The 24,345-nt window shown below is 34.7% G+C and overlaps 3 protein-coding genes across 3 annotated transcripts; all 3 read right to left on the bottom strand.

The window, feature by feature from the left end:
* Positions 1 to 1,348: 1,348 nt before the first annotated feature.
* LOC106300171 (receptor-like protein kinase HSL1) lies at positions 1,349 to 6,206 on the bottom strand. The gene is made up of 4 exons (XM_013736263.1): positions 5,790 to 6,206; positions 2,255 to 4,682; positions 1,952 to 2,160; positions 1,349 to 1,839 (listed from the first exon to the last, which is right to left on the bottom strand). Exons 2-4 carry the CDS (start codon positions 4,603 to 4,605, stop codon positions 1,478 to 1,480), a joined length of 2,922 nt encoding a protein of 973 aa, XP_013591717.1. The 5' UTR covers positions 4,606 to 4,682; positions 5,790 to 6,206; the 3' UTR covers positions 1,349 to 1,477.
* Positions 6,207 to 15,679: 9,473 nt separating this feature from the next.
* LOC106298647 (E3 ubiquitin-protein ligase RNF170) lies at positions 15,680 to 17,433 on the bottom strand. The gene is made up of 5 exons (XM_013734781.1): positions 17,223 to 17,433; positions 16,292 to 16,491; positions 16,120 to 16,221; positions 15,970 to 16,021; positions 15,680 to 15,902 (listed from the first exon to the last, which is right to left on the bottom strand). The coding sequence occupies exons 1-5, from the start codon at positions 17,311 to 17,313 to the stop codon at positions 15,790 to 15,792; spliced, it is 558 nt and encodes a 185-aa protein (XP_013590235.1). The 5' UTR covers positions 17,314 to 17,433; the 3' UTR covers positions 15,680 to 15,789.
* Positions 17,434 to 19,843: 2,410 nt separating this feature from the next.
* On the bottom strand, positions 19,844 to 21,148 carry LOC106298747 (MICOS complex subunit Mic10-like). The gene is made up of 3 exons (XM_013734895.1): positions 20,931 to 21,148; positions 20,644 to 20,774; positions 19,844 to 20,125 (listed from the first exon to the last, which is right to left on the bottom strand). Exons 1-3 carry the CDS (start codon positions 21,061 to 21,063, stop codon positions 20,108 to 20,110), a joined length of 282 nt encoding a protein of 93 aa, XP_013590349.1. The 5' UTR covers positions 21,064 to 21,148; the 3' UTR covers positions 19,844 to 20,107.
* Between the last annotated feature and the right edge of the window lie 3,197 nt (positions 21,149 to 24,345).

Here is a 24,345-nt window from a genome sequence, read left to right as displayed (position 1 = left end):
GCTGGGAGTGGGACTAATATTGATCATAGTTCCATTCAAAACTATAAAAAAAGGAATTGTAGGGATCTTATTTAAACATTATATGATATGTAGTGCAGATAATAGTTACAGCATGGGAGTTTAGCTAGCTGTAAAAAGAGTCAAAGTCATCCTTTATAGTATATATTTCCCTAGAGACAGTGCAATCTGTAATTAGCTATACAAATAGGTTGCAGGGTTTGAGTTTTCTTTAGCGAACATGCCATGGTTCCTTTTTTTTGTCGCCTCAAATTTTATTATCCAAACACACATTATCGACCAAACACGGGTGATTACATCAGATCTAAAATCCAAAAAGAGATAAACAAACCGGTGATTATATGATACCTCACCATACCAGTCATCACATTGTCATGTAATAGAAAACCCTCATATTTAGTAGTTATTTAATTACTAGAATCTCAGCATAACAAAAATTAAACTCTAGATACAAAACACAATGAGATTATAAGCCAGATCCACTCTGTGTATTGTGTTGTGTACACTATACGAAGCGTCAACTTTTGCATGATTTAAGATCTTTAGAACACCTGCACTCTGCACCTCACATTATATTCAGTTATTCACCATCTCTGGAGCAGTCCATTCTGAAATCTATGGCATTGTGGCTGACATCACCACTATTGATGCAACGTTTTCTTCTATTTCCTTTGTTTGGATTTCCCGCGCCTGTAATATTAATGCAGATGCGCTGGCAAAGTATGCATTCTGTTCTGCTGAACTATTTGCAATGTAACCTTTAGATTGAATGAAAGATGCGTTCCAAAAAAAAAAAAAAACTTAAAATTATTAAGACAGCTGATACACAATCACAATCAATGCATTATATAAAAACTAGAATTCTTTATTTCCTTATTCGTATTAATAACTACGGATAGATTAATTACAATTCAATTAAGACAACTTAATTAATAAGCGTTGGTATTCTTAGTTTATGAATTAGGATTGATTATGATACTGTGCACTAAGAGTTTTGATGATTTTCCCTTTTATCATTGGTTTTAATGTTTCCTTACATTAGGTTTAGGCATTTTTCTTTTTACCATTAAATTTTATCTCTTTATAAAGATTTCATATGACTAATAATAAAAAACCTTTCAAAAGTTAACTTTAATCTCTAAAACAAAGCTTAGGATTAAGAGGAAGCTTGGGTTTCTCACGCAAAACGGGCTCATATCATTGTGTTTATGAGATTGCTTGACAAGAACCTGGTTTACAGTATACTTTGTATTTATTTAGCTTTTTTTTTTCTTTTTTTTGGGTCAAATTGTATTTATTTAGCTTTTTTTTTAATGTTTTACTGGATAAATAACTCTTGACTTTTCGCTGCAAATTTAATAGAAACGTAGAAATAGTCTCTCGTAGTTGTGAACAAACCGACACACTTTTGTGACTAATCTCACCAAAACAGGTAATCAACTTAACTCGACTCATTAACCTATACTGTAATCTTTCCGGTTCTGTCTAGAGAATTGGAGACGCATGGATCAGCGTCCTCAAGCTTTCTCACGACATCTCTCATGCTTGGTCTAAGACTCGGAAGCTTTGTAGTGCAGAGAAGACCCATTTTCAGAACCTTAATCATGCTTTCTTCTACGTAAGTTGACAAAACTTGCTTGTCCAACACGTTCCGAAGGTTCCTCCCATCTTGTTGAATCTTAAAGAACACATAGTCAACGATGTCCTTGCCCTCTCCAAACTCGTCTTCCACTGGTCGAAAACCCGTCGCTAACTCTAGAAGAACCACGCCAAAGCTGTACACATCGCTCTTCTCAGTCGCCTTGAAGGTGTAAGCAAGCTCTACAGTCATCACATCACATGATAATCACAACAAATAAAAATTCAGTTTGAAGTAAAAACGTAAAAAAAAAAAAACAAAGTGATGGTTAATTTAAAACTTCAGAAAACTCACCAGGCGCCATGTAGCCATGAGTCCCAGCAACACAGCTCCATTCATATCCCTTGTCAGCAACTTTTGCAACTCCAAAATCGGCGATTTTCGACTCATAATCCCCATCAAGTAAAATGTTGCTAGACTTTATATCTCTGTGAATGATGGGAGGGCAACAATCATGATGCAAATAAGCTATTCCTTTAGATGCCCCTAGCGCGATTTTATACCTGTTTCGACAAAAGGGACAGCATATTCAAAACATTTATCTATCTATTGTATAGTCTTGGATCCATACTTAAACCATTTGAGACCAAACAATACCTCTTGTGCCAATCTAGTTCAGGTAATCCACCTTTGATATTCCGGCGAAGAGCTTGATACAAGTTCCCATTCTCCATGAACTCAAACACCAAGTAACTAGAACCTCTTCCGACCAGACAAGCGTAGAGTTTCAACACGTTTCTGTGTCTGATCTTCCCAAGAATCTCCATTTCTGAAACAGAGACCTCTGTTTCATTGCTTTCTTCTTCTCCTCCTCTCCTCAACCACTTAACCGCCACCGTCCCACCACCTTTTTTCAGATCAACACGGTACACTTTCCCCGCACTTCCAGCTCCGATCACATGATCTTCCTCCAATCTACAAATCTCCTCAGCGTCAAGCTCCATCTGATGAAAAGATGCAATCTTCCACTTCGCATCTGCTTTGTTGATATCTTTATTTTCCTCACGTATCTTCACTAATCTGTAACGCAACGAGAAAAGACCAGTGACTAGCACCACTAGGACTATTGCAAGAGACAAGAACAAGAGAGTCCCATCTAGTGATCGGTTCTTGTGCACGTGCTGGTCATCAGTACATAAACTCAAAACATGTTTCTCGCTTTCTTTGACGTCATGATTGTCTACACAAAGCTTCTCGTTGCGTGAGAACGCGGTGACTCCTCCCACGGCCAAAAGATCCGGTGGTATCCTTCCTGAGAGCTGATTCTCAGACAAATCTATAAAACTCAGCTTCAACTTCACTAGACTCACAGGTATCTCCCCCGTTAGCATGTTCCCCGAGAGGTCTAGCGAGTTTAAAGAACCGATCTGAGACAAACCGTTAGGGATCTCACCGGTCAACGAGTTCTCAGCAAGATTCAGATCAACAAGCCTGACGCAGTTCGTCAACCCGACAGGGATCGAATCTGTTAATGAATTGTTTTCAAGATGGAGAGAAGACAGCTGTTTCAAATCTCCGAGCTCCGTCGGAATCTCGCCGGAAAAACTGTTGTTGCTCAGATAAATCCTCTCTATCTTCGTCAGTTTCCCTACCTCCTTCGGAATCTTCCCGGAGAATCTATTGTTCTGCAAGATCAGCTGACTCAGCTCCGTCGAGAGTCCGATCTGAGGAGAGATCTCTCCGGTGAGACGGTTATGGCTTAGATCAATCATCTTAGCTAGCGGCAGAGACCAGAAGCCTTCGGGAACGTGACCAGTAAACCGGTTCTGGTTAATCCTGAGTCTTAAAAGAGACTTGCAACCGGCGTAGGTTCCCGGAATCTCGCCGGAGAAATCGTTTTCTAAGGCGAGCAAGAATAGTAGTTTGTTGTTTTGGCATAAGAACCGAGGGAACGGACCTGTGAACATGTTCTCGGATATGTCCACCGTGTCCAACGGCGAGAACCGGCCGGTGTTCGCCGGAAAGTTACCGAAGAAGTTGTTTCTGTAGATTGATAGCGAAGAGAGGAAACGCATTTCTCCGAAACCGGGAGGGAAGTCTCCGGTGAAGTTGTTTTGATGGCAGTGGAAGACTCTCAGCTCCTCGAGAGCTCCGAGCTCCCGAGGCAACGCGCGGCTGAGTTGGTTCATAGAGACGTCGAGCTCTCGGAGACGAGTCAGGTTCTTGATCTCCGGCGGGATTTCGCCGGTGAGTCTGTTGTCGTACAGCTCGATTTTGGTGAGGTTCGCCAGTCTCGTGATCGAGACTGGGAACTCACCGGAGATCGAGTTCCTGGAGATGTCGAAAGTGTCGAGAGAGATTAGATCGAAGATGGAGTCCGGAATGGTTCCGGTTAAGTTGGATCTAGCTAAGTAGAGCCACGTCAGCTTCTTTAAGGCGCCAAGACTCTTGGGGATCTCGCCTTGTTGGTAGTTGTTGTTACCGAGACCGAGTGAGACCAACCGAGTCAAGTTCCCGACCCAGCTCTGAAACTCTCCGGTGAGGAAGTTCACGGAGACGTCGAGGACTTCTAGGTTACTCAGAGGGGAGAAGTCAGGGATGGCACCGGAGAGACGGTTCGTGGTGAGGTTGAGGACTCTGAGGTGTGTGCAGTTGAGTATCTCCGGCGGTATCCCGCCGGAGATTAGATTGAAGGGGAGCGATAAAGTGGAGAGCTTTGTGAGAGAGGAGATCGCCGGAGAAATGGTGCCGGAGAGGTTCGCGTTTTCTAAAGAGATCCCGGTGACTTCGCCGGAGAGTGGGTTGCACGTGACGCCGTGGAAGTTGCAGGGAGAGTCGGAGGGTTTCCATGAGCGGAGAACGTCGTGAGGGTCGTTGAGACGGTTCTTAAAGCGAAACAGAGCTTGTTTCTCAACGGTCGCAACGACAGTTGGCTGGAAGAGTGAGAGGAGAATCGTGGCGGTTACGGTGGCGAGTATGCCACGTCGGATGTCAGGTGTTCTCGTCATTTATGGCGATGTTCAAGGGCAAAATGGACAATTGCCTAGCTCAGGTCTTCATCATGGACTGGTCGACGCACTCGCTCCTACATTTAAAAAAAAAAGATATGAAATCAACAAACCAACCACTACAAAGTTTCACAATATTGTATTTAACTTGGTATGAAAATTTGTGTATACTAAAATATCACAATTAATCATCTAAGCAAATACACTAATGCGTACGTGGGTGGTCATGAAATTATCCCATACATAAATATATGAATATTTTAACAAATGAATCAATCATAATAAAGATTTTTTTTGTCAAAAGAGGTTCATGTGATTCTTACCAGGTTTTAAATAATTAATAAATTAAAAGTTGTATTAGATACGTCAGGTATACTACAAGTCTGCAAACCAGTTATTTAAATGCAAATAATGTTTTTTTTTGTTGTTAAATACTATAAACTGATTGGGTATACTAAAACATGAAGTTGAAGAACAAAATTTATAAGTATGTAAATGGACATATAAAGTTTGCTTATGTGCTAAACATAAACAAACTCCATAAGTGAGCTTTAAAGGTACTCATTACAGTGCAGAAAGGTTAGTTTCCTCAACTATATGATTATAGTTGAATCATTTGTTTTGAAAGTAAAGCAGATTATTAAAAAGCATTGGACTTTTAGTGAAAAAGAACCAAATATTGAGGATTGAGTGTATATGAAGGATTAATGATCAAACTACATATAGAATCAAGAGATCACAGATCAAAATTAGTGGATAAAGTAACTATTCCCTCCGTTTTTAATTGTAAGTAGTTTTGCTTAAAAGCAAAATATATGATTTAACCAATTAATTCAACCAATTATTAAAAACTTAACATTATTTTATTGGTCACATAATATCCAATAAATAAAAAATATGCATTAAAATATGTAAACTATTATATTTTGAAAAAAAAAAATTTGCTAAAACTAGTTACGTTTAGAAACGGAGAGTATTTGTTAATTTATTACAGCTAGTACCTCCCAATGTTAAAATTCTTTTGAAATTTATAGTTACAAGATCTCCAGGTTTTTCATTGAATCTATACGCTAAATCTTTATAAAATAACCATAGATTGAGTTAAAGATTGAATGAGAGGCTTAAAGGTTCAAAACGTAACCAGGAAATCAACTAATTAAACAAAAACTAATGAAGAATTGTACCTGAGAGAAAAGAAAGAAACCAAGAATCTCAGGTTGGTGAACGATCCTTCTTAAATCTGTTGAAGGTAAATTCGAGAGAACATAATCGAAAACAAGAAAGAGGGTATTGAGAAGATTTTTGATTTGTGGTTTCCTGAAAGAAAAAGGAAAAACACTTTTTAGTGACTTTCTTTGGCCACTTTCTAAGAAAATCTCTGGGGAACAACAAAACGGAAGTTCTGATTTCGAGGGGTTCTTGAATACACCAGATCAGCTGATTCTTAAGATGTTAATAAATTATTAGGCATATTATTTTTTTTGGTTTATCACAAAAGATAGAAGTTTGTGAAGAACAGATACAGAGAAGGATGTATCCATGAAATAAGAGAGATATATATTTTGAAGATTGGGAGAAGAGAGAGAAAAGACAAGAGTCAAGAGAAGCTTGTCGTGAGACATGGAGCCAAAAACGCTAACCATATATTTTGTGGAAATCATTTTTGTCATCTATATTATTAAAAAGAAAAGTACCCATTTGAAAATGTTTTTAATTCATTAATTAAACTTTTTTTTTTTTTTTTTCAGTTGCATTTACGAAATATACTAAAAACGAATAAAACTACCTAATTTATTACTTGTCTTTTCAGTTACATTAATGAAATATGTTTAAATGAATTTAAACTTCCTATTTTATTGTTTGTCTTTTTCAGCTATCTTAATGAAATATCTTTAAATAAATTTGGACATAATGTCATTTAATCAACCAAAAAAAACTCATGAATTATCCTTACGTGCATAATTTTAATAATGGAGATTTTTAAAATGTGCATCGTTAATATATTACCTAAAACATGCAGCACTAATATATAACATGCATCAATAAAACAAGAATTTGACTCTCACAATTGTGCGGATATTATTTTCAGTTGATTAAATTTAAAAATAATTATTTATTCAAAAAATATTTAAAAATGGCTATGTTTTTAAAAATTATATGGTATTATTTGTTCATAACTCATTTGTCATTTGATAAATTGTTAGAAATAAAATTTTAGCATAATATAACTCAGTTGTCATTTGTTAAATTTATGGTTTTTATTTATATTTTTATTATTTAATTATAATATTTTCATTTTATATTTGAAAGATAAATGAATTTTCTTTCAAACAATATTTTTGTAAATGTATTTTTTTAAAAATAATCAATTAAAATTGTTATTATCATTGAATATCATTATTTTTGACATAATTTGAGTTTTCGTTTACATCAAAACTTATCATATTTTAGGATAATTTTAATTTAAAATGTAATTTTCATATTTTTCAAACAAATTCTAAAAATATTTTTTAAATATTTTGTTATAATTGTTAAAAAAATATTGAGTTGCATTTCAAATAAAAAGGTAAAGATATTAAAAATATTCTAATTAAAATATGTAAAATTTAATATAGTTTTAAGGAAATGGTCAAAATAAAAAAAATTACACATAAAATAATCATGATTTTTGTTAACTGGGCGGATCATTATTTATATGATATCGCACACGAAAGAAAAATTTCTGTTTTTAAAATTATCTAATTAACTCTATACTCATTTTTTAATATTTTTATATGATATTACACATTCGTAAAAAAATAGATAGTTTAAGATGCAAAAAAAAATATTTATTTAATGAATATAATATGAACGAATATTACAAATAGTTTATTTAATAAAATAAATAATTAAAAACTGAAAATTCATCAGGGTTTAGTTTTATCTTAAATCGACTCTAACCATATATTTTGTGGAAATCATTATTATTTTTAAATAAATTTGGACACAAATCATCTACGTATACTGATTTTGTGTGCGTGGGTGATGATGCTCTTTCCATTCTACAGCTAGCGTCACTTTCAGATCATTATAAAATCCAACGGTGCTCATATTTTTTTTTTAATATAAACAATTTATAAAAATGTATGTAAAATAGTTTAATCGCTGTAAACATTAATAATCTTTCGTTTTATGTCTCTAGATTTGGATCTATTCGTTTTTCTCTGTAACAAGTACTTGATTCTTCCATCGATTTTTAGTGTGTAATATAAGTAAGAGAATATCTATCTTTACATACTAATCAGGTTCTTAAACCGTCCAAGTTGTTCAGACAAATGGGTATTCAAAAAACACTATTAATCCAATTGGTAAGGAATTTCGATTTAAGCTTTGCCTTTAGAATTATGGCTGTAAAATTAGTTGTTAAGACTTTGGTTATTAGTTTAAGTTTTATTAAAATAAAATTGATAGTTAAAATTGTAGAAGTTTGAAAAAATATTTTAAATATTTTATTTTAAAAATAAAATAATACTACTTTTGAAAAATTAAATATATATGATTGTAAAATAGTACAATATGGATCTCAAATGAACAAGAAAAAAATTCAATGATTAATTTGTCAATCTTAAATTTTAATAAAATTATTGCAAATTTAGATAAGTGATTTAGTTACGAAGGAAATAAGAAAATAAAATATTTTAGTAAAAAAATAAAAATATGGAAAAAAAGTTGCAAAAGTGGCTTTAGAAAAAATAACACAAAAGAAGAGAGAGAAACTTATCTTTAGAAACTTTAGAATGATTAATTTTTAAAAAAGTTTGATCGGTAAAAAGTAACTTTAGAAACTTTTTAATCCCACAAAGCCCTAACAACAATCGGACCCTATATCTACATAGGCATGGGCATTTTATCCGGACCCGAAGACCCGACCCGAAACCGGCCCGAAAAATCATGACCCGATCCGAAACCGATACGATCCCTTTACCCTATTAGGTCTTGTTGTGAAGGACCCGTGGGTCTTGGACCTGACCCGACCCGAATCCGAGACCCGAGTGGGGTACCCGAAAACCCAAAACTTCTAGTATATATTAGGTATATATAGATGTTTCAGTTTATTTTTGGTATTATGGATATTTTTTTAAGTTTCAAATTTTAGTTTTTGGGTAAAGTTTTGGGTTTCCGATAAAAATTTAGATTTTCAAAAACATAATTGGGATAATCAGATAAAAGTTTGGATATTTTCATGTCTTTGGATCAGATTTTATATAAAATTTCTCATATTTTTTTAGTATTTAAATATTTTCAGATATTTTCTGTGTGTTTTAGGTATTTTTTTGGATTGTACCCGACATGACCCGGACCGAACCCGATCCGTAACAGAACCGAATCTGAATAGACAGACTCTAATTACCCTATTGGGTCTAACTATCTAAGACCCGACCCGACCTAGACCCGACCCGACCCGGACCCGAAAAAACCCGAACCCGAAAAAACCCGAACCGGAAATTTTAAATTACCCTATCAGGTCTGAAACTCTTAAACTCGAAGGACTCGGATCCGACCAGAACCCGATCCGAAGACCCGAATGCCCAGGCCTGTATCTACATACTAATCAGGTTCCTAAGCAGTCCAGTTGTTCATACGAATGGGTAGTAAAGGAATTTGAAGAAAGTTATATGTCATAAAACCATATAAATGATAATAACAATAGAGGCGGACAGAAAAAATATACAAAATGATACGAGAGAAAAGAAACTTATCTTCATTTAAATAAATCAACTTGTCGATCTGAGGAGAGATTAGTATTGAACATCAATTCGTATCTTTTAATTTCATGCATAACTTCAATTGGTATGAACGTCATTCAGAATATGCATTTACATCCAAAAGTATTCAAAGCAGAAAACTTATAGATACATAATAAGGCTTTTATTGTCAAATGTTTCATTTTTGTTTATGTTTTCCTTATATTTTCCTCATATATTTATTTTTATTTTGTCGATCAATATTTTTTTTGCCATCAGATCAATATTTTTATATATTTGTAAAATTATTATTAAAAATAAATCATCATGAAATTTATTTCAAAAAAATAAAATGAAGTCAACCATTAAAAATGCTTATAGTATTGAAGCTATTCATATCTTTTAATTTCATGCATAGTTTCAGTTGTTGAACTTCCTTAAATCTTGAGGATTACAACTATCATTCAGAATATGTATTTACATCAACAAGTTTTTAAAGCAGAAAATGTTTCTTTTTCCTTATATAGTATGTTTTATTTTTTACTTATATTTTCCTTATACGTTTCTTTTTATTTTGTAAGTAAATTTTATATATCTGGAAAAATATAATTAGAAATAAACTCATCATTAAATTTATTTCATAATTTAATTTAACATTTTAAAAATATTATATATGATTATATAAATTTTATGAAATTATTATTATTATCAAGATTTAGTTTTGTAACAGTAAAAAGTAAATTTAAATTATGTTTTAGACTTTTTTGGGTGAAGTATACCATTCTTGGTTAGAAATCCAAATGCTTCTCGACTTTATAATGATATGAATTATCAAAAGAAAGATGCAAATAAGCAATACCTTTTAGCCGATTCACTGCAATTATATACATAATTTGATAAAATTGACAAAATAGTCATTTTCTGTGCTATTAGATATATTTATATATATACTTAAACCATTCAAACTTTTCTAAAAGGAAACCTAATATTTAAAATCAACCTTTAATATTTTAACAAAAAAATCCACTCTACTATAATTCAAACACCAAAAGATTGTATATTTGAGACTATGGATCTAAATGGTAATTAATATGATGAGTGAAAATAGTTAATTCATCTTTATTAGTTAAATTTAACATCATTTATAAGGAATGGTTTTCTCCAGGGTTCATTCTCATTTCTTTTGATTAAAATCATTAACAAAACTATTCTCTATTAAATCCGAAAACACTTAAACAAATGTTATATTTTGCTTTACTACAATTTTGTTTTTTTTTTCATTAATTTTCTCTTTGCTACTATTATTTTTAATGGTCACATACAGAAAAACCTCCATTTTGCGGTTATAGTTGTTAGATTAATCATGATAAATTTATTATCAAAATGTTGGAAATTTCCTTAGTTTTAGCATAATCTACAGAATATGATATTAACAAAAATAAAATAAAGTAAAACAAAAAAATAACGCATTATTTATAGTTACTTGTGATGTATAGTAGAAACTCTATAAATTAATGCTCGATAGTTTAATAAATTTTTCTGGTCCTGAGTTGTACCAGTTCAAAATATGATACAAATCGATAAAATAATAAGATAATAATATTTTAGAAAATCTTATGTAAATATATGGCCCCGTTAAAATCATAAAATAATTTTTGTATATATACATTTTATGTAAGTACAAACAAACAATTGCATTATTTTCTTTATTTCACAAAAGAATTATCTTTTTATTTTCTTAACACTTCAATATATTTTGCTAGTATTTAGTAAGACTATATCTAAATCACATTTAAATGTTATAAATTATATTTTATATACACCAAATAATACAATAAAAATAATCTGAAATTAGAATTTCAAAATTTTAATTAATGTATAGACTGTAAAATCAATTATTTTTTTATTTTATAAAAATAATTCTAAAATAAAAATCCAGAAAAGAAAATTTTTATAAATTGTAAATTAATAAAATATTATAGTGCCAACATTATTAATTTATAAAGGTTTTAGTGTAGTTGAAAACATACGAAGGTTACTGGAGTTATTTTATATGAACAACGAATCGAATAGATTCCGAGTAGTTAGGCAGAAAGGAACAATTATTTCTGCACCGTTAATATTCACTTACAGTCTGGAAAGAAACTAAAAGAACATAAAAAAGGAAAATAAAAATGTTGTTGCGTGGATTTCCCTTTTAAGTGAAGTATGATAAGAATCGTTTAACCTCTTCATTATCCTTTTCTTTCTACATCCATCGCTCAATTTTATCCCTTTGATCAGAACCTAACTCTTGTTTATCTACAATTAATATTTACCGATTTATTATGGAAACTATCAATTGGTCAGTCTCTTTGATGCATGTCAAAGAGTAATGTTATCCCTCTATAAAACTGTTTAGCCATAAACACACAAAGTAAAAAGTTAAAAGTACTGTGAGGTTATTATCTATCAAGTAAACATCTGATAACAACTAACTTATCTTAGAAGTAACCTTATCGTGTAGTAAATTTATAGGAGCTACTATATACTAACTTGGTATTTTCTTTATCAAAAACATTTTCTTGTGCATACACAACAACAACAAACAGTGACAATAGCACTAACGCAACACTATTGTCTTCTACAATTTTCTTATATAGTCTACGTTTTTTTGTCAAAATAAGTCTAGGTTTAGATTCTCTTTATTAGTTGATTCTATAGTTAATATCGGTTAATTGGGAAGAGATACGGTTTAAATTATTAGGAGAAATGAAATCCGAATCATAGAAAGATCTTGGATGCTGACTCCCCCAGCTGTATGCCTGTATCCCCTTCCCTTTTCACATTGGCTACTTTCTTTTCCATGTCATTTTCCATATTGGAGCCCTACATATGATATGGTAGAAACTTTTTTTTTTCCGTCGATAATTTTATTAAAAAGAAAATGAGCCAAACCCATGGCCAAAGCCCAAGTGCAAGCGTACTGAAACAAAAGTCCATAATACAAACCGGCCAATTACAACGAACAGGCCGAAGCCAAAAGGGAAAGTACGGCCCAACCGGCCCAATACACAAACGCGGGCGTATCGCCCTAGTCGCACCGAAACGAGACGGCCACCGACACCATTTTTCGGCGGAGCTCCTAACCTGCAGAGCCTCCACACCTCCGTAGTTGTTCTCCGCAACCAAGTCTTCACGCCGGAGAGTTCATCGACCACGTGAGATCATCTCCGACTTTGCACCACCAAACACTTTGGACAGGCGGCGGAGAAACACCACACTTTTGCCCTTAGCTTCGCCGGAACTCAAAACATGCAGAGCTCCCGATTAGAAGCACAGCTATCATCGAAGCTTTTCCTTCTTCTACTCGGAGAGAGTATACCGATGTCAACAATTTCTCATCCGATTGAGATCCAAGATCCAATTATACCCACTTAACCGCGAGCCAAACAACTCACACACATAAAGGAACCAAGTCCAAAGTAACGGACCACCACAGCCGGCGACGTAAGGAAGAACATACCTTCACATCCCGGAAACTTGACCGACGACGGCGGAGCTGTCAAAGCCTCCACCCCTCCGAGATAAAACCGGCGTCGACAGATCTGTGCAAGCCTCTGTCTCCCGGGAACCGGATCACCACTGACCATACGACAGGCCCACCACACCCACTCCTCTTGCGAAGAACCGGATCACCACTGACCATACGACAGGCCCACCACACCCACTCCTCTTGCGACCGCGTCTTCCCTCCAGCGGTAGAGACCACCAGAGCTTAGACAAGGCGGTCCATCCATCTTCTGAGCACCGCTTCCGTGTTACGGGTTAAAGAGAATTTCTTACCGATTCTCTCGTGATTTTTCTTATCCTCTCTTTACCACCAACCATGGCTTCTGCGACCGCCACGTGGACTCCAACCTCCCTCCAGCTCCGTCTCGCTTTGAGCTCCGGCGTTCGCCGTAAATCCAACGCCGTCTTCCTGCGCCCCTCGCGGATTGGTAGAAAATCTGTTTGTGGAGTTGTCTGTTGCGTTTCGCAGAAGCCGGAAGTGGAGGCGTGGACTGGATCGGAATGTGGATGCCACTTTAAAGTTTAAACCAAGAAGCTCTATGATGATATGGTAGAAACATATTCAAGAAACTCTGGTATATATTTTTCTCTCCCAAGTGTAGAGATTGGTAGATGCATTAGTGAATCAAGGTAACAAAGTAAGAGACAAACCTTATGTTATTGTAACTATTCATTTTTTACTATATACTATTTATGAATTATAAATTCGTTGGAGTTTACTCAAATGAATCGATACTTTATATAAGCTCCTACATTTTTTAGCATGATATCAATATACAGAAAAATAGAGTCCGCTAATCCCTATAGACTTTATTACAGTTTTGTTTTCAAAGATCTTATATGCATTAAATTTATAAAATAGCTGATCTTCCATGCACAACATATCAAAAATTGCAATTTCCACTATGTAAAGACATTATTGGCAGGAAACGATCACTAAGTTTGCTGATATTATATAAAATAGAAGTTAACACTAAATAAATGAGGTTTCTGTGAGGAGAAAATAGCTAGCCAAATAGTGAAAGTAGGGCCGACGTTAGCTAACATTACAAATGTATACAATAATGTAAATGTGATGGGTGTCTACCATCTATAATTCGTAGAGTAGGACCGTCCAACAATGATAATAATATTGATCGAGAGGAGAAGCAGATAAAGAAGAGCATATCTGGACTGTCTCCATACCTCTAATAACACAGCCTCACGTTATTACAAATACACTTGTTTACAAGACATAACATTATGCAACTTCATGGGCAGTTCTTTAAATTACTATGCGTATATTTTGGTTATGTAATAGCCATAATAAGTACTAGGCCTGGGCATTTCGGGTATCGGTTCGGTTCGGGTATTTCGGGTTTCGGGTAGTTCGGATAGGAGCCAGAGGATCCATTTATTACTTGACCTATTTTCGGTTTGGTTCGGTTCGGATAGTTTCGGGTTCGGTTCGGTTCGGATAGTAAATGTAGGAACCGGAAAATATCCAGAAAAAGTTCGGTTCTCATTTGGATCCGGTTCGGGTTCGGATAGTTCGGGTAGTTCGGATAATTTGGATAAAATATCGGTTATTTAGGGTAAAATATCAAATAATTAAGATGATTTACATAAAATTTTTGGATATTTTGGATCACTTTGAATATTTCGGATAAAACTATCCGGATACTTTCGGGTAGTTTGGATACTTTATAATAATTTAGTTATCATCAAGGATTTTCAGATACTTTTAATAGAATTTTAAATTTAAAATATATATTTAATGATGTTATATGTATATATAATTAATATTTTTATATATTCGGGTACCCGTTCGGTTCTCGGTTCGGTTCCGGTTCGGTTCGGTTATTTCGGATATAAAAATATAGGAACCGTTCGGGTATTTGAGGGTATTGGTCCGGTTCCGGTTTCGGGTATTTCGGTTCGGTTCTTCGGTTCCGGTTATTTTGCCCAGGCCTAATAAGTACCACTAAAAGGAAAATATTGATTACAATCTCGCTGAATCATGAAGAAAAAATATAGATATGTTTTGTTGCGAATGCATTTAATTTAGATGGAGGCTAGAATATAGGAGACAAGTTTTAAAGATGGGTTTTAGTTTTAGGCGGTGAGTTCAGTGGAGCAACGTCACTTTCGGTACATGCACATTAAAAAGATGAGTTTTTCACGCGTATGTGTTTCTGAGTGTTACATGTGAAGACAAGCCTCGTCGACCTATGTCTATGCACGTGTGACCATGTTGAGACAAAAAAGTGGTGGCTCCATCTTGTGGTCCACTCATCTACCGTGACACAGTGTGTTGTCTCTATGACTGGAAGAAACTGTTCAACACTTGGAGACTAATGCGAAACCACTTTTGCTTTTTCGCATATTCACCATAAAAGATCCATTTGCAATAACCTGGTTTTGCTAAGTGAGACTTGGGCTAGAAACGACGTTGATTCTTTCATGATGGATCATGAGCCGCACATGGATGACTTTTTAGCAGTCACTGAGGTATTAAACTCATCAAAGTTTCTAGAAGAGGACCACTCAATGTAAATGGTTTCGCTTTAGTAATGAATACTGATGCTTGTGAAAGATAATTGGATTACTGGCAACGAATTAAGAGTGAAAATCAAGTTCCTGTTCTTATCCTATGATCCCATCAACCTTTTCTTCAGTCAAACCACAAGTGACACTGAGTCATGGGTGGAACGGTCAAAAAGACTGATCCGTAGGTTTCAGGAACGATGATGCGCATACAACCTAGAATGATTATTGATTTGTGGTCCAAGGATTTTTGTTCTATGGTCCTATCATCCTCACCCATTTCAGTTTCCATAGTCAAAACAGAACACGATCATGTCTAAAGGTTAAGTGATCAAAGACAAAGACAAAACATAGGCACATAATGTCAAAAACATTTATTGGTTCAGGAACCGGTATGACGGAAATAGAGAACCGAGCGGTACAAAGCAGCAACATGGAGGAAACAAATCAATGCTATGAGTAGATCATCAAGCAAACCGACTACCCCAAGAACTCCTATGAGAAAAATGATTCGTGAGAGTATATAATGATTAGTAAGATAAAGAAAAAAATGATGAATCACCTTCTGGAATGATATCTATTGGACTGACTATGTAAACAACACTGAGAATCATCTGCATCCAATGAAAAGAAACTACATTAAGCCCACAACAATACTAGTATTTTGTAATAACAGAGAAATCAAAACTTAAGAGTTCGGTAGGAGCTTAACTGCGATATAAACTCGAGCTCTGATGACAAGAGGAAGGGTTCTTTGAGGATCCATCATTTCTCGCAACAATCTTCGAAGTAAGAAGGGAAGATCTTGCATCCTCTGGCAAGAGAAAAAGAAGTTCAGTAAGAGAAATTTGACTTAAGAGTGCAAGCATAGAAAAATAAATTACCTGAATTAAACTAGTTGATCGTCCACCAAAGTATCGGTTGTAGGTTTCAAGATTAGCAAGAACCTCAGAAACTGAAGAGTCACTACGGTTTCTGATAGTGTCTTCTGTAGGAACAAGCAAACTTATGGGACGACGACACAAGGGGCATTTGCATGGCTGTAGTGTAGATCCATGCCTCCACACAAGCATTATGCAATTTCCTATAAAATAACGAGCAAAGGAGAGTTAAAGAGACGGTGCAATCTGAACAAGTCTGCAATGGTAATCAAGCAAACTTCATACTAGAGCTGTGAAGATACATAACAAACTAATCTCACAAACCAAACTTGGGCAAAACAAAAAAATCGAGTCGATATAAACATAGTGAAGATGAATGACACTAGGGAGCTTTGTATTTGGTTAAACACCAGTTCAAAGCATATAGAACGGAACTCACTGAGAGAACAAGACGCAAACGAAAGGATATAGTTGAAAAGATTAATAGAGTACAATGGTCTTAAAGACATTAGCATGAAGCAGAGAAGGTCCATTGTATTAGTAAAAGAAACTCACTGAAGCTATTGAGACAACCTATACAAGAAAGTGTAATCATACTAAACAACATCACTGTCCGAATAAGAACATGTCCCAAAAAAAAGTCAAACAAAAAAGGAAGCCTGGTATCGTTTATTCAGAACTCTGCACTTGATAATCTAAATGAAACACGAATCACATATTCATAACAAGAAGTCAGTATTAGCTGGCAAACGATCGGAGAGAGCACGTAAGCAAAATTGTTTCCTTCTGTGGAAATGAATGGAAAAAGTCAAAGTCGATCTCATGGAGGAACAGAACCGAATCAAGATGTCAATGAGAGCAATTGGCTTGTAACCGCAAGCAAAGATCGTTCTCCGGCTAAGACTAGAGAGGGAGAGAGGGAGAGAGAAGTAACCGCAGAACCAATGAGAGCAATTGGCTTGGCAAGGTGCAGTGAAGTGGGAATGACATATCGAGCAAAGATCGTTCTCCGGCGGCCCATTCATTTCCTCCTTTGCCCGTTCTCTATTCTATTTTTGTCTGAAATTCGTACGAAGAAAAATTAAATATCCCTTTCTTGATTCATCACGGGATGGTTTAAAGTCGGTGCCATGGGGGCCCGCTCGTGTCAACCAAAGACGTGCTTACGCTTATTTACGGTTTGTAAATTTTGAACACCTCTTGGCATTGAATAATTAAAAAAAAAAATTCCCAATCTTAAAGGAAACCTTGTTGAAGTTTGAGGATTTATTGTTGCAGAAATTTGGCCTCATGTCCATAACACAAGGAAAATTAAGTATATAACCATTACATTACTTCTTTATCGCTATGATATGTTATATATTATTATGATTTTTTACGAAAAACCCTTGTCTGTACGTAAAAAGAGAAAACATGATTTTGTCTTTACAGAGTAAATGATTCATCATCTTCACTTCTCACCCTTTTGCAAGATCGATGTATACCATGTTTGTTGGTGAATGTGAAGTTGTATTTTTCTGATATTTTTAGCATATATAATTTTGTTGTCATGCATATAGATGTATGTATGCACAGTTAACAGATGTTAGTTGAAAAATGTAGGTGTAAGCTTCAGTGGATTTGATGGTTTTGAATGCTCAGACTATACTATGTGTGGAATGTTTGTAGTATGGTCAAAGAACTGTGTTGTACCTGCAAATATATACTTGGAATTGTATAGTGTCTCCGCTAAACCATGTTGGTAGATTATTGTAAAGTAGTTGTGTTGCAATTGTCCCTTTGCATAATCCCAATAACATATACCGCATGTACTTATTAGTATATATTTGTATTATGATGTATATACTATTATACAAAATTCAATAGCAAACTTTACTATTATACACAATTGAATAGGAAATTTACATGGTTTGACGATCATGACAATTTCCCTTTCCTGATATAGGATGGAGGAGTTAGGGTTGCCCGAGCGTTTGTATCAGACAGAGTTCAAACATACTGAACGGAAAAGAACCAACAATTACTTCAATTTGCGTTGGATAAAGGCATTAAAGTAGCTCTTTCAGATGCTCAGCAGGAGCAATTTGATGAGTCACAGTTGGCTGAGTCGCAGTTCAAAAAAATAATACTAATGGGAACCCTACATTTTCTGTCATAATAATACTTATTATTGTTATATGTTTTAATCTTTGTCTTCTCGTTAATGTATCTTGAATACTACTTGTGTTTATCGTGTACACATTTCTCGCAACATCAATTTTAGGACGAAACTAAACTAGACTCCTATTAAGGTTGCTATGTATAAAGTTGCGCAGCTGTAACACTAACTTGCAACCCTAATTGGTTACATCATTGTGAAATACACTAAAATGATTGATCTGTTTGTGTATAGGTTACCATAGTATACTATGTTACCTATAGTACAACATCTTTCACTTCCTTTCACGACGCCATGCATACTATTTCGTTCTCATGTATAGTAAAAATGGATAAAAATATCTCTTTTACGTACTAGTGCATAACTTCCCGAAAGGTATAAACAAAGTGCTAGTATACTTTAGTTTTTAACATTATGCATATATTGTTGTCCTCCCATTGCGCTTTAAAATTCTCTTTCAACCATATCCGTTTTCTATCACATGTCCTACATGTACTATGCAGAGCCACCAAAAGGCTTGCTATTATTTTTCTAACAGGGGCCTTTTATGCAGTGACGCTGTGTCAGACATATTCAATTATATTATGTGTTCCTTCTTTCATCAAACTAAACAATCGTGTTTTCTATTCTTTTATCTTTAAAATTACATATTTTCCCCCGGGTTCTCTATTTGCTATGGTTCAATAACTCTCATTACAGACACTGAATTCCTTTGAACGTGGAGGTCTATGGTTTTTAACGATCTGTCCATACTACACTGAATATAGTATTGTCTCCTTCCCGTGTATTCCAGCAACATAAATGCTGACAAATATGTTTCGGTGCCTCCCACGGCCACCATATTTCTAGTTTCGTTGCACATGTAACTTATGTTTGTTATGCTTCCTTTTGAACCTAACCTTATGCATTTCTTTTTGTACCATATTTTTCTTTTAACTTCACCAATTATACCATATTTTCCTTTTGAAATCAGTGTAGAACTTGTACCAAACTGTACGCTATATACTATACAACATATAGTATAGTCTGAAACAACAACTATGTTGCGGTGCCTCCCACGGCCACCATATTTCTAGTTTCGTTGCACATGTAACTTATGTTTGTTATGCTTCCTTTTGAACCTAACCTTATGCATTTCTTTTTGTACCATATTTTTCTTTTAACTTCACCAATTATACCATATTTTCCTTTTGAAATCAGTGTAGAACTTGTACCAAACTGTACGATACTAGACTATACTATATGTTTACTATACTATACAACATATAGTATAGTCTGAAACAACAACTATATTTTTTTTCTTCCAGAGAAAACGGAAAAAAATAAGCTTTAATTGTCACATCCGTCCTACGTTATTATAGCATGGACATATTTTTAATTCTTTTGTCTCTTATGAATATTCAGCAAAATCACCATTATTGTTGTTTCTTTTATTGCAACTAGAATGCCCTGATATAACATTTTAGAGGTTAATTTGTTCAAAACGATTAACAGAATAAATAAAAGATAATCAAGGTTTTACATTTTTGGCAGTAATCTCAAAAGACTCATCATCCCTTTGGTACGCTTAGGAAACATTTCAACAAATCATTTGTGTGATTCTGAATACCCTGCTGATCTTCGCATGGGTTCACTTACTTGCCGCTTTATCATCCTCTTCTCTACTCTTCTGCTGCTGCCTGCAACAACAACAACAAGGAGTTAAAGAAAAAGAGAGATTTAAATAAACCTCATGTTCCTCTTCTTTATCATGGATCATTTGTTTCACAAGGTAAAACCCCCAAAATGATAAATATATACAGTCATGTACAATCATGACGTCTGTATTAGCGAACACCAACATTTGCAGTTAGAACCGTTTGTTGTATAACTCTACTTAATCGCACATTAAAAAGCTGCAACTACAAATACAACACAAACAAGCCAATCAGTTGTTTTTTCAAGTAGCAAAAAACCACTAACACCAAGAAAATCCTCAGAATGAGGAATCAATGTTACCCTAGCAAGGGAAGGATGCATGTATCTAGAGATGTGATACCAAATTACAAAAGTCTAACCACAAAACAAGATTCCCAATTTAATATAACCATCCATAATAATAACCTTTATAATCTCAGACAATCTTCTCAAGCATTAGCTCCCCCAGTAATCAATTTCCGATTCCAATACAAAAAAAAAAAAAGCAAATCCGACTAACCTGAGATACAGAAGAAGTCTCTGCTACAATCGCAGGAGGTGTATCAAAAGCACGAGAGCAATCTGTGTAAGCAGAGCCAATACCAATCCCAGCACCAAATGCAATAGACGCCCATCTCGTAACAGGACTCCCTACAGTAAATCACAAACGAACACTTTAAAAACCCTAATTTTACCAATCGTGTGTTTCTTCAATTCGTTCTAAGATCGCAAAATCGCTAATCATCTATCATCAATTAAGTACAAGTATTCATAAAAAAAACGAGAATCGAATTGAAAACACGGAACTGAAGAAGAGGAGACCGGCGAAGGCGCCGCCGAGGGAGGAGTAGACGAAACGGCGGGTCGTGAGATCGATGCACGCGTCCCACTTAGCGTTGACATCGTATTCCGGTGGCACGGTCTCCTTCTTCTCTCCCATTTTCTCCGATTTGATTCTGCTGGATGAGTTTGGTGCTTTCCGTTAGCAAATGTGATTCCCCCTTTCTCGGTTTTGCTTGCTGCACACTAGAAAAATGGGCTTAAAATTGGGCCTAACTGAAGTTACCAGGCCTCTTTGTTTTTTATATAATTACAATAACTTTTTATTACTACTGATATTGTACATAGGGCTGGGACGGATCCGGATATCCGGGAAATTTAGGGTATCCGGATCCGGATCCGTGGATTTAATATCCGGATCCGGATTCGTGGTTTCCGGATATCCGGATTTCGGATATCCGTCTCTATATTATATTATCCGCGGATATCCGGATCCGGATCCGTATCCGCAAAAATAATTAAAAATAATAATTTTTTTTTAAAAACTAAAATTTTAAAAATAATACATAAATGAAATATTTATACAAGAGTTATAAATATATATATATATATATGTCTATAATATTTTAAAAACTAAAATATAATATTACAAAATTAATTTATGTATAAATATTATTATATAAAGTATAAATATTAATGAAATTTAAAAAGTTAATGTGTTTTAAAAGTACGGATCCGGATTCGGATATCCGGACCTAAAAATTAAGATATTCGGATCCGGATATCCGGACCTAAAAATTAAGATATCCGGATCCGGATCTGGTTTGGACGGATCCAAGATTTTACTATCCAGATTCGGATCCGGGCACCCCGGATATCCTATTTTCGGAGCGGATCCGGAGCGGATCTCGGATCGAATCCGGATCTCGGATAATAAGTCTCCGGCCTAATTGTACAAACGAATTACATATTAGAATCTTAACCGAGACAAGTTATTACAGAGAGATAGATAAGTTGAGGCAGTGAAGGAGGCAGATGTGTCAGAACAAAAAAACAAACGAATATAGTACCAAAAATATTGTTTCACGTGGATCTGTTTTTTTTTTTTGTTTGAGAAAGGATCTGTTTTTTTCGTTGATTATCATTGGATTGTTTGAAATTTGATGGGACAAAATATAATACATATTATACTTGAGTTGTATGTTTAAAGTTCGGTTTGTTTCTTGTGATTGGCAATGATATATCAAGCACGATGCTCGTTTTTTACCTTTGGTATAAACATCACGGATTCAACGAAGATTAACGAGTATTTGAAAACGTTGCTGTGTAATGCCGAGCTTTATCTGTCGCTAGTACTAAAACGGTGAAACGAACCAACCGATACCATAAAGTCTATTTACAAACACATACCTCTCCATTTATGGAAGTTAAATGATCAACAAACCTCAATTGTTATGTAATTCAGTTGTGTGAAAATGAAGACCTTTTATTATTTCTTTGTGAATTAAATACGGAAAAGCAAAAAGGAAGGCTAACGAGGAATTGATGAAGAAGCACATGCGACGACTATGGCCAGAAGTGAATGTGCTCAAATTTCATTCATGGCTGTTTGTGTTGTGTCGGTCCACGCATGTCACTCCCTTTTCTATCGCTTTACTATTTTTATGCATTTTTTATAAGCTCCCAACTGTCATCGGACCCGACATTATGATCACTTCAGTTCTCATACATGTTTAACCATTTATGTGACCATTGTCCATAGAAATTTATGTTTTGTACTAAAAACATTTCAAATTTTAAAAGAGGGTTCGATCCCAAGTTAAAATGGTGGCGGTTCTTAATGGACTTATTAGGTTACTAAACCGTTTTATTTCTCAAAATTACACTCAACTCAAAACTGTTTATGAAGTGTTCAGAAACTCTGTCACAAATAATCTTTGAAGAGGTCCAGAACCCTTCAAAGAGGGTTTTAGAAAGGATTAGAAATGTGTTAAAAAAAGGTTTAGAAATAGGTTCTGAATGGTTCATAACCAGTTTTTGAAGCCTGCATAAACTCAGAACCATGCAAATTAGTCTGACTATTAATATATGTTTTCAAATTAACATTTTCCCCATTCCTGGAACTTTCAAATACTCTTGGTGAGTCAGATTCTAACTTTTTTTTCATTTTAGGCTGGACTTGCGACATTTTGTTGTTGTTGAGGAACTGGAATCAACATGTGGCTCTGAATTAGATACACGATGTTATGATTTATGGTTAACTAAATCACTTTGTGTAGAACTTAGAGATACTTCTATGTAACTACGGTAAATAATACATGGCCAGTTAAGTTTCGAAATTAGTATCAAATACGATTTGAATGTTATTCCTGTCTCATCTGGCACATTTGCACATAATTTCAAAAATTATAATAGTACTGTCCTTTTCAAAATGAATGACGTAAGTCGATGAATGAAACAATGACATGTATATCTTCATATTACAATTTAATATTTCTTTATTTTAAGATGAATAGATATGTTATGATCATCATAAGGCCGTAGTTATATCTATTTGATAATCATGGGATTAGACTTGAACTTTAGACTTAGGGTGCTGCTGATGGGAATTGAATTTATAACGAATTTTAGAATTTTCGAGTTTAGTATTATTTGTTCATAAATTTTTACATTTTCATTGAAATCTATTGTTATTGGTTTTATTGTTATTGGTTTGATGATTCTATAATTCTATATAAAATCATTTGTTATTTAAAATATTTAGATTTTGTGTTATAAACCAAATGATGATCGACCATGGACCAACTCGTACTGCAGGCCCAATCCAGGACATGATAAAGACAAACAGAGACTATGTGTTTATCTAATATATATTCCATGTATATTTCTAACATAGTGTTTATCCTTATCTTTATCTTGTTATGATAAACATGACCTTATGACGGTCTAATACCTTGTATATATGGACCTTCTGGTCGACAGTAATGATAACAGAAGTATTTCCCCAACACTTCATTTACAACACGTTATCAGCACGACGTTGTTCTCATAAACCCTAACCCTAAAAACCAGAAATAAATCCGAGCAGTAAAAACCCTAATTCCCGACAAACTTCAAACAACTCTATCCCTCAACCCCGATGGATCCAGACGACGAGCCAAATACCAAATTAAAGCTCTTGACAAGACGAAGCCAACGCCGCTAACCCCGCATCAATCGGAGTTCGGACGCGCCCCACGCTCAGCTACAATACAGGCGGAAAATTTGTTCCAGAAACCAAAATCTCTCTCAACCATATACCAGTCTCCTATTCCAACAAGCAGCAACAAAAACAATAATTCCGAGCAATCCATCAGCTAACCAGGAAGATCTCTAACTGATAGACCGATCAACCCATCAAAAGTTTTCAGGTATCATCGAAAACTCATCTAAAACCCATAAA

The sequence above is a fragment of the Brassica oleracea genome, chromosome C6, assembly GCF_000695525.1.
Source record: "Brassica oleracea var. oleracea cultivar TO1000 chromosome C6, BOL, whole genome shotgun sequence".
NCBI classification, from domain to species: Eukaryota; Viridiplantae; Streptophyta; class Magnoliopsida; order Brassicales; family Brassicaceae; genus Brassica; species Brassica oleracea.
The sequence above is the reverse complement of the archived record's forward strand: the minus strand, read 5'-3'. Positions and strand labels throughout refer to the sequence as shown.

Bases quoted from the DNA above. Each gene is read 5' to 3' on its own strand.
- LOC106298647 (XM_013734781.1), bottom strand. From the start codon at position 17,313: ATGAATGGGCCGCCGGAGAACGATCTTTGCTCGATATGTCATTCCCAC. The intron at 16,492-17,222 runs GTTACTTCTCTC...GTTATTTTATAG, and splicing joins TTGCTCTCATTGGTTCTGCG to GAAATTGCATAATGCTTGTG. The intron at 16,022-16,119 runs GTTAAGCTCCTA...CATTGGATGCAG, and splicing joins GAGCTCGAGTTTATATCGCA to ATGATTCTCAGTGTTGTTTA.
- LOC106300171 (XM_013736263.1), bottom strand. From the start codon at position 4,605: ATGACGAGAACACCTGACATCCGACGTGGCATACTCGCCACCGTAACC. The intron at 2,161-2,254 runs GTATTGTTTGGT...TTGTCGAAACAG, and splicing joins GAACTAGATTGGCACAAGAG to GTATAAAATCGCGCTAGGGG. The intron at 1,840-1,951 runs GTGAGTTTTCTG...TGATGACTGTAG, and splicing joins TCATGGCTACATGGCGCCTG to AGCTTGCTTACACCTTCAAG.
- LOC106298747 (XM_013734895.1), bottom strand. From the start codon at position 21,063: ATGGGAGAGAAGAAGGAGACCGTGCCACCGGAATACGATGTCAACGCT. The intron at 20,775-20,930 runs GTTCCGTGTTTT...GATTTACTGTAG, and splicing joins CGCCGGTCTCCTCTTCTTCA to GGAGTCCTGTTACGAGATGG.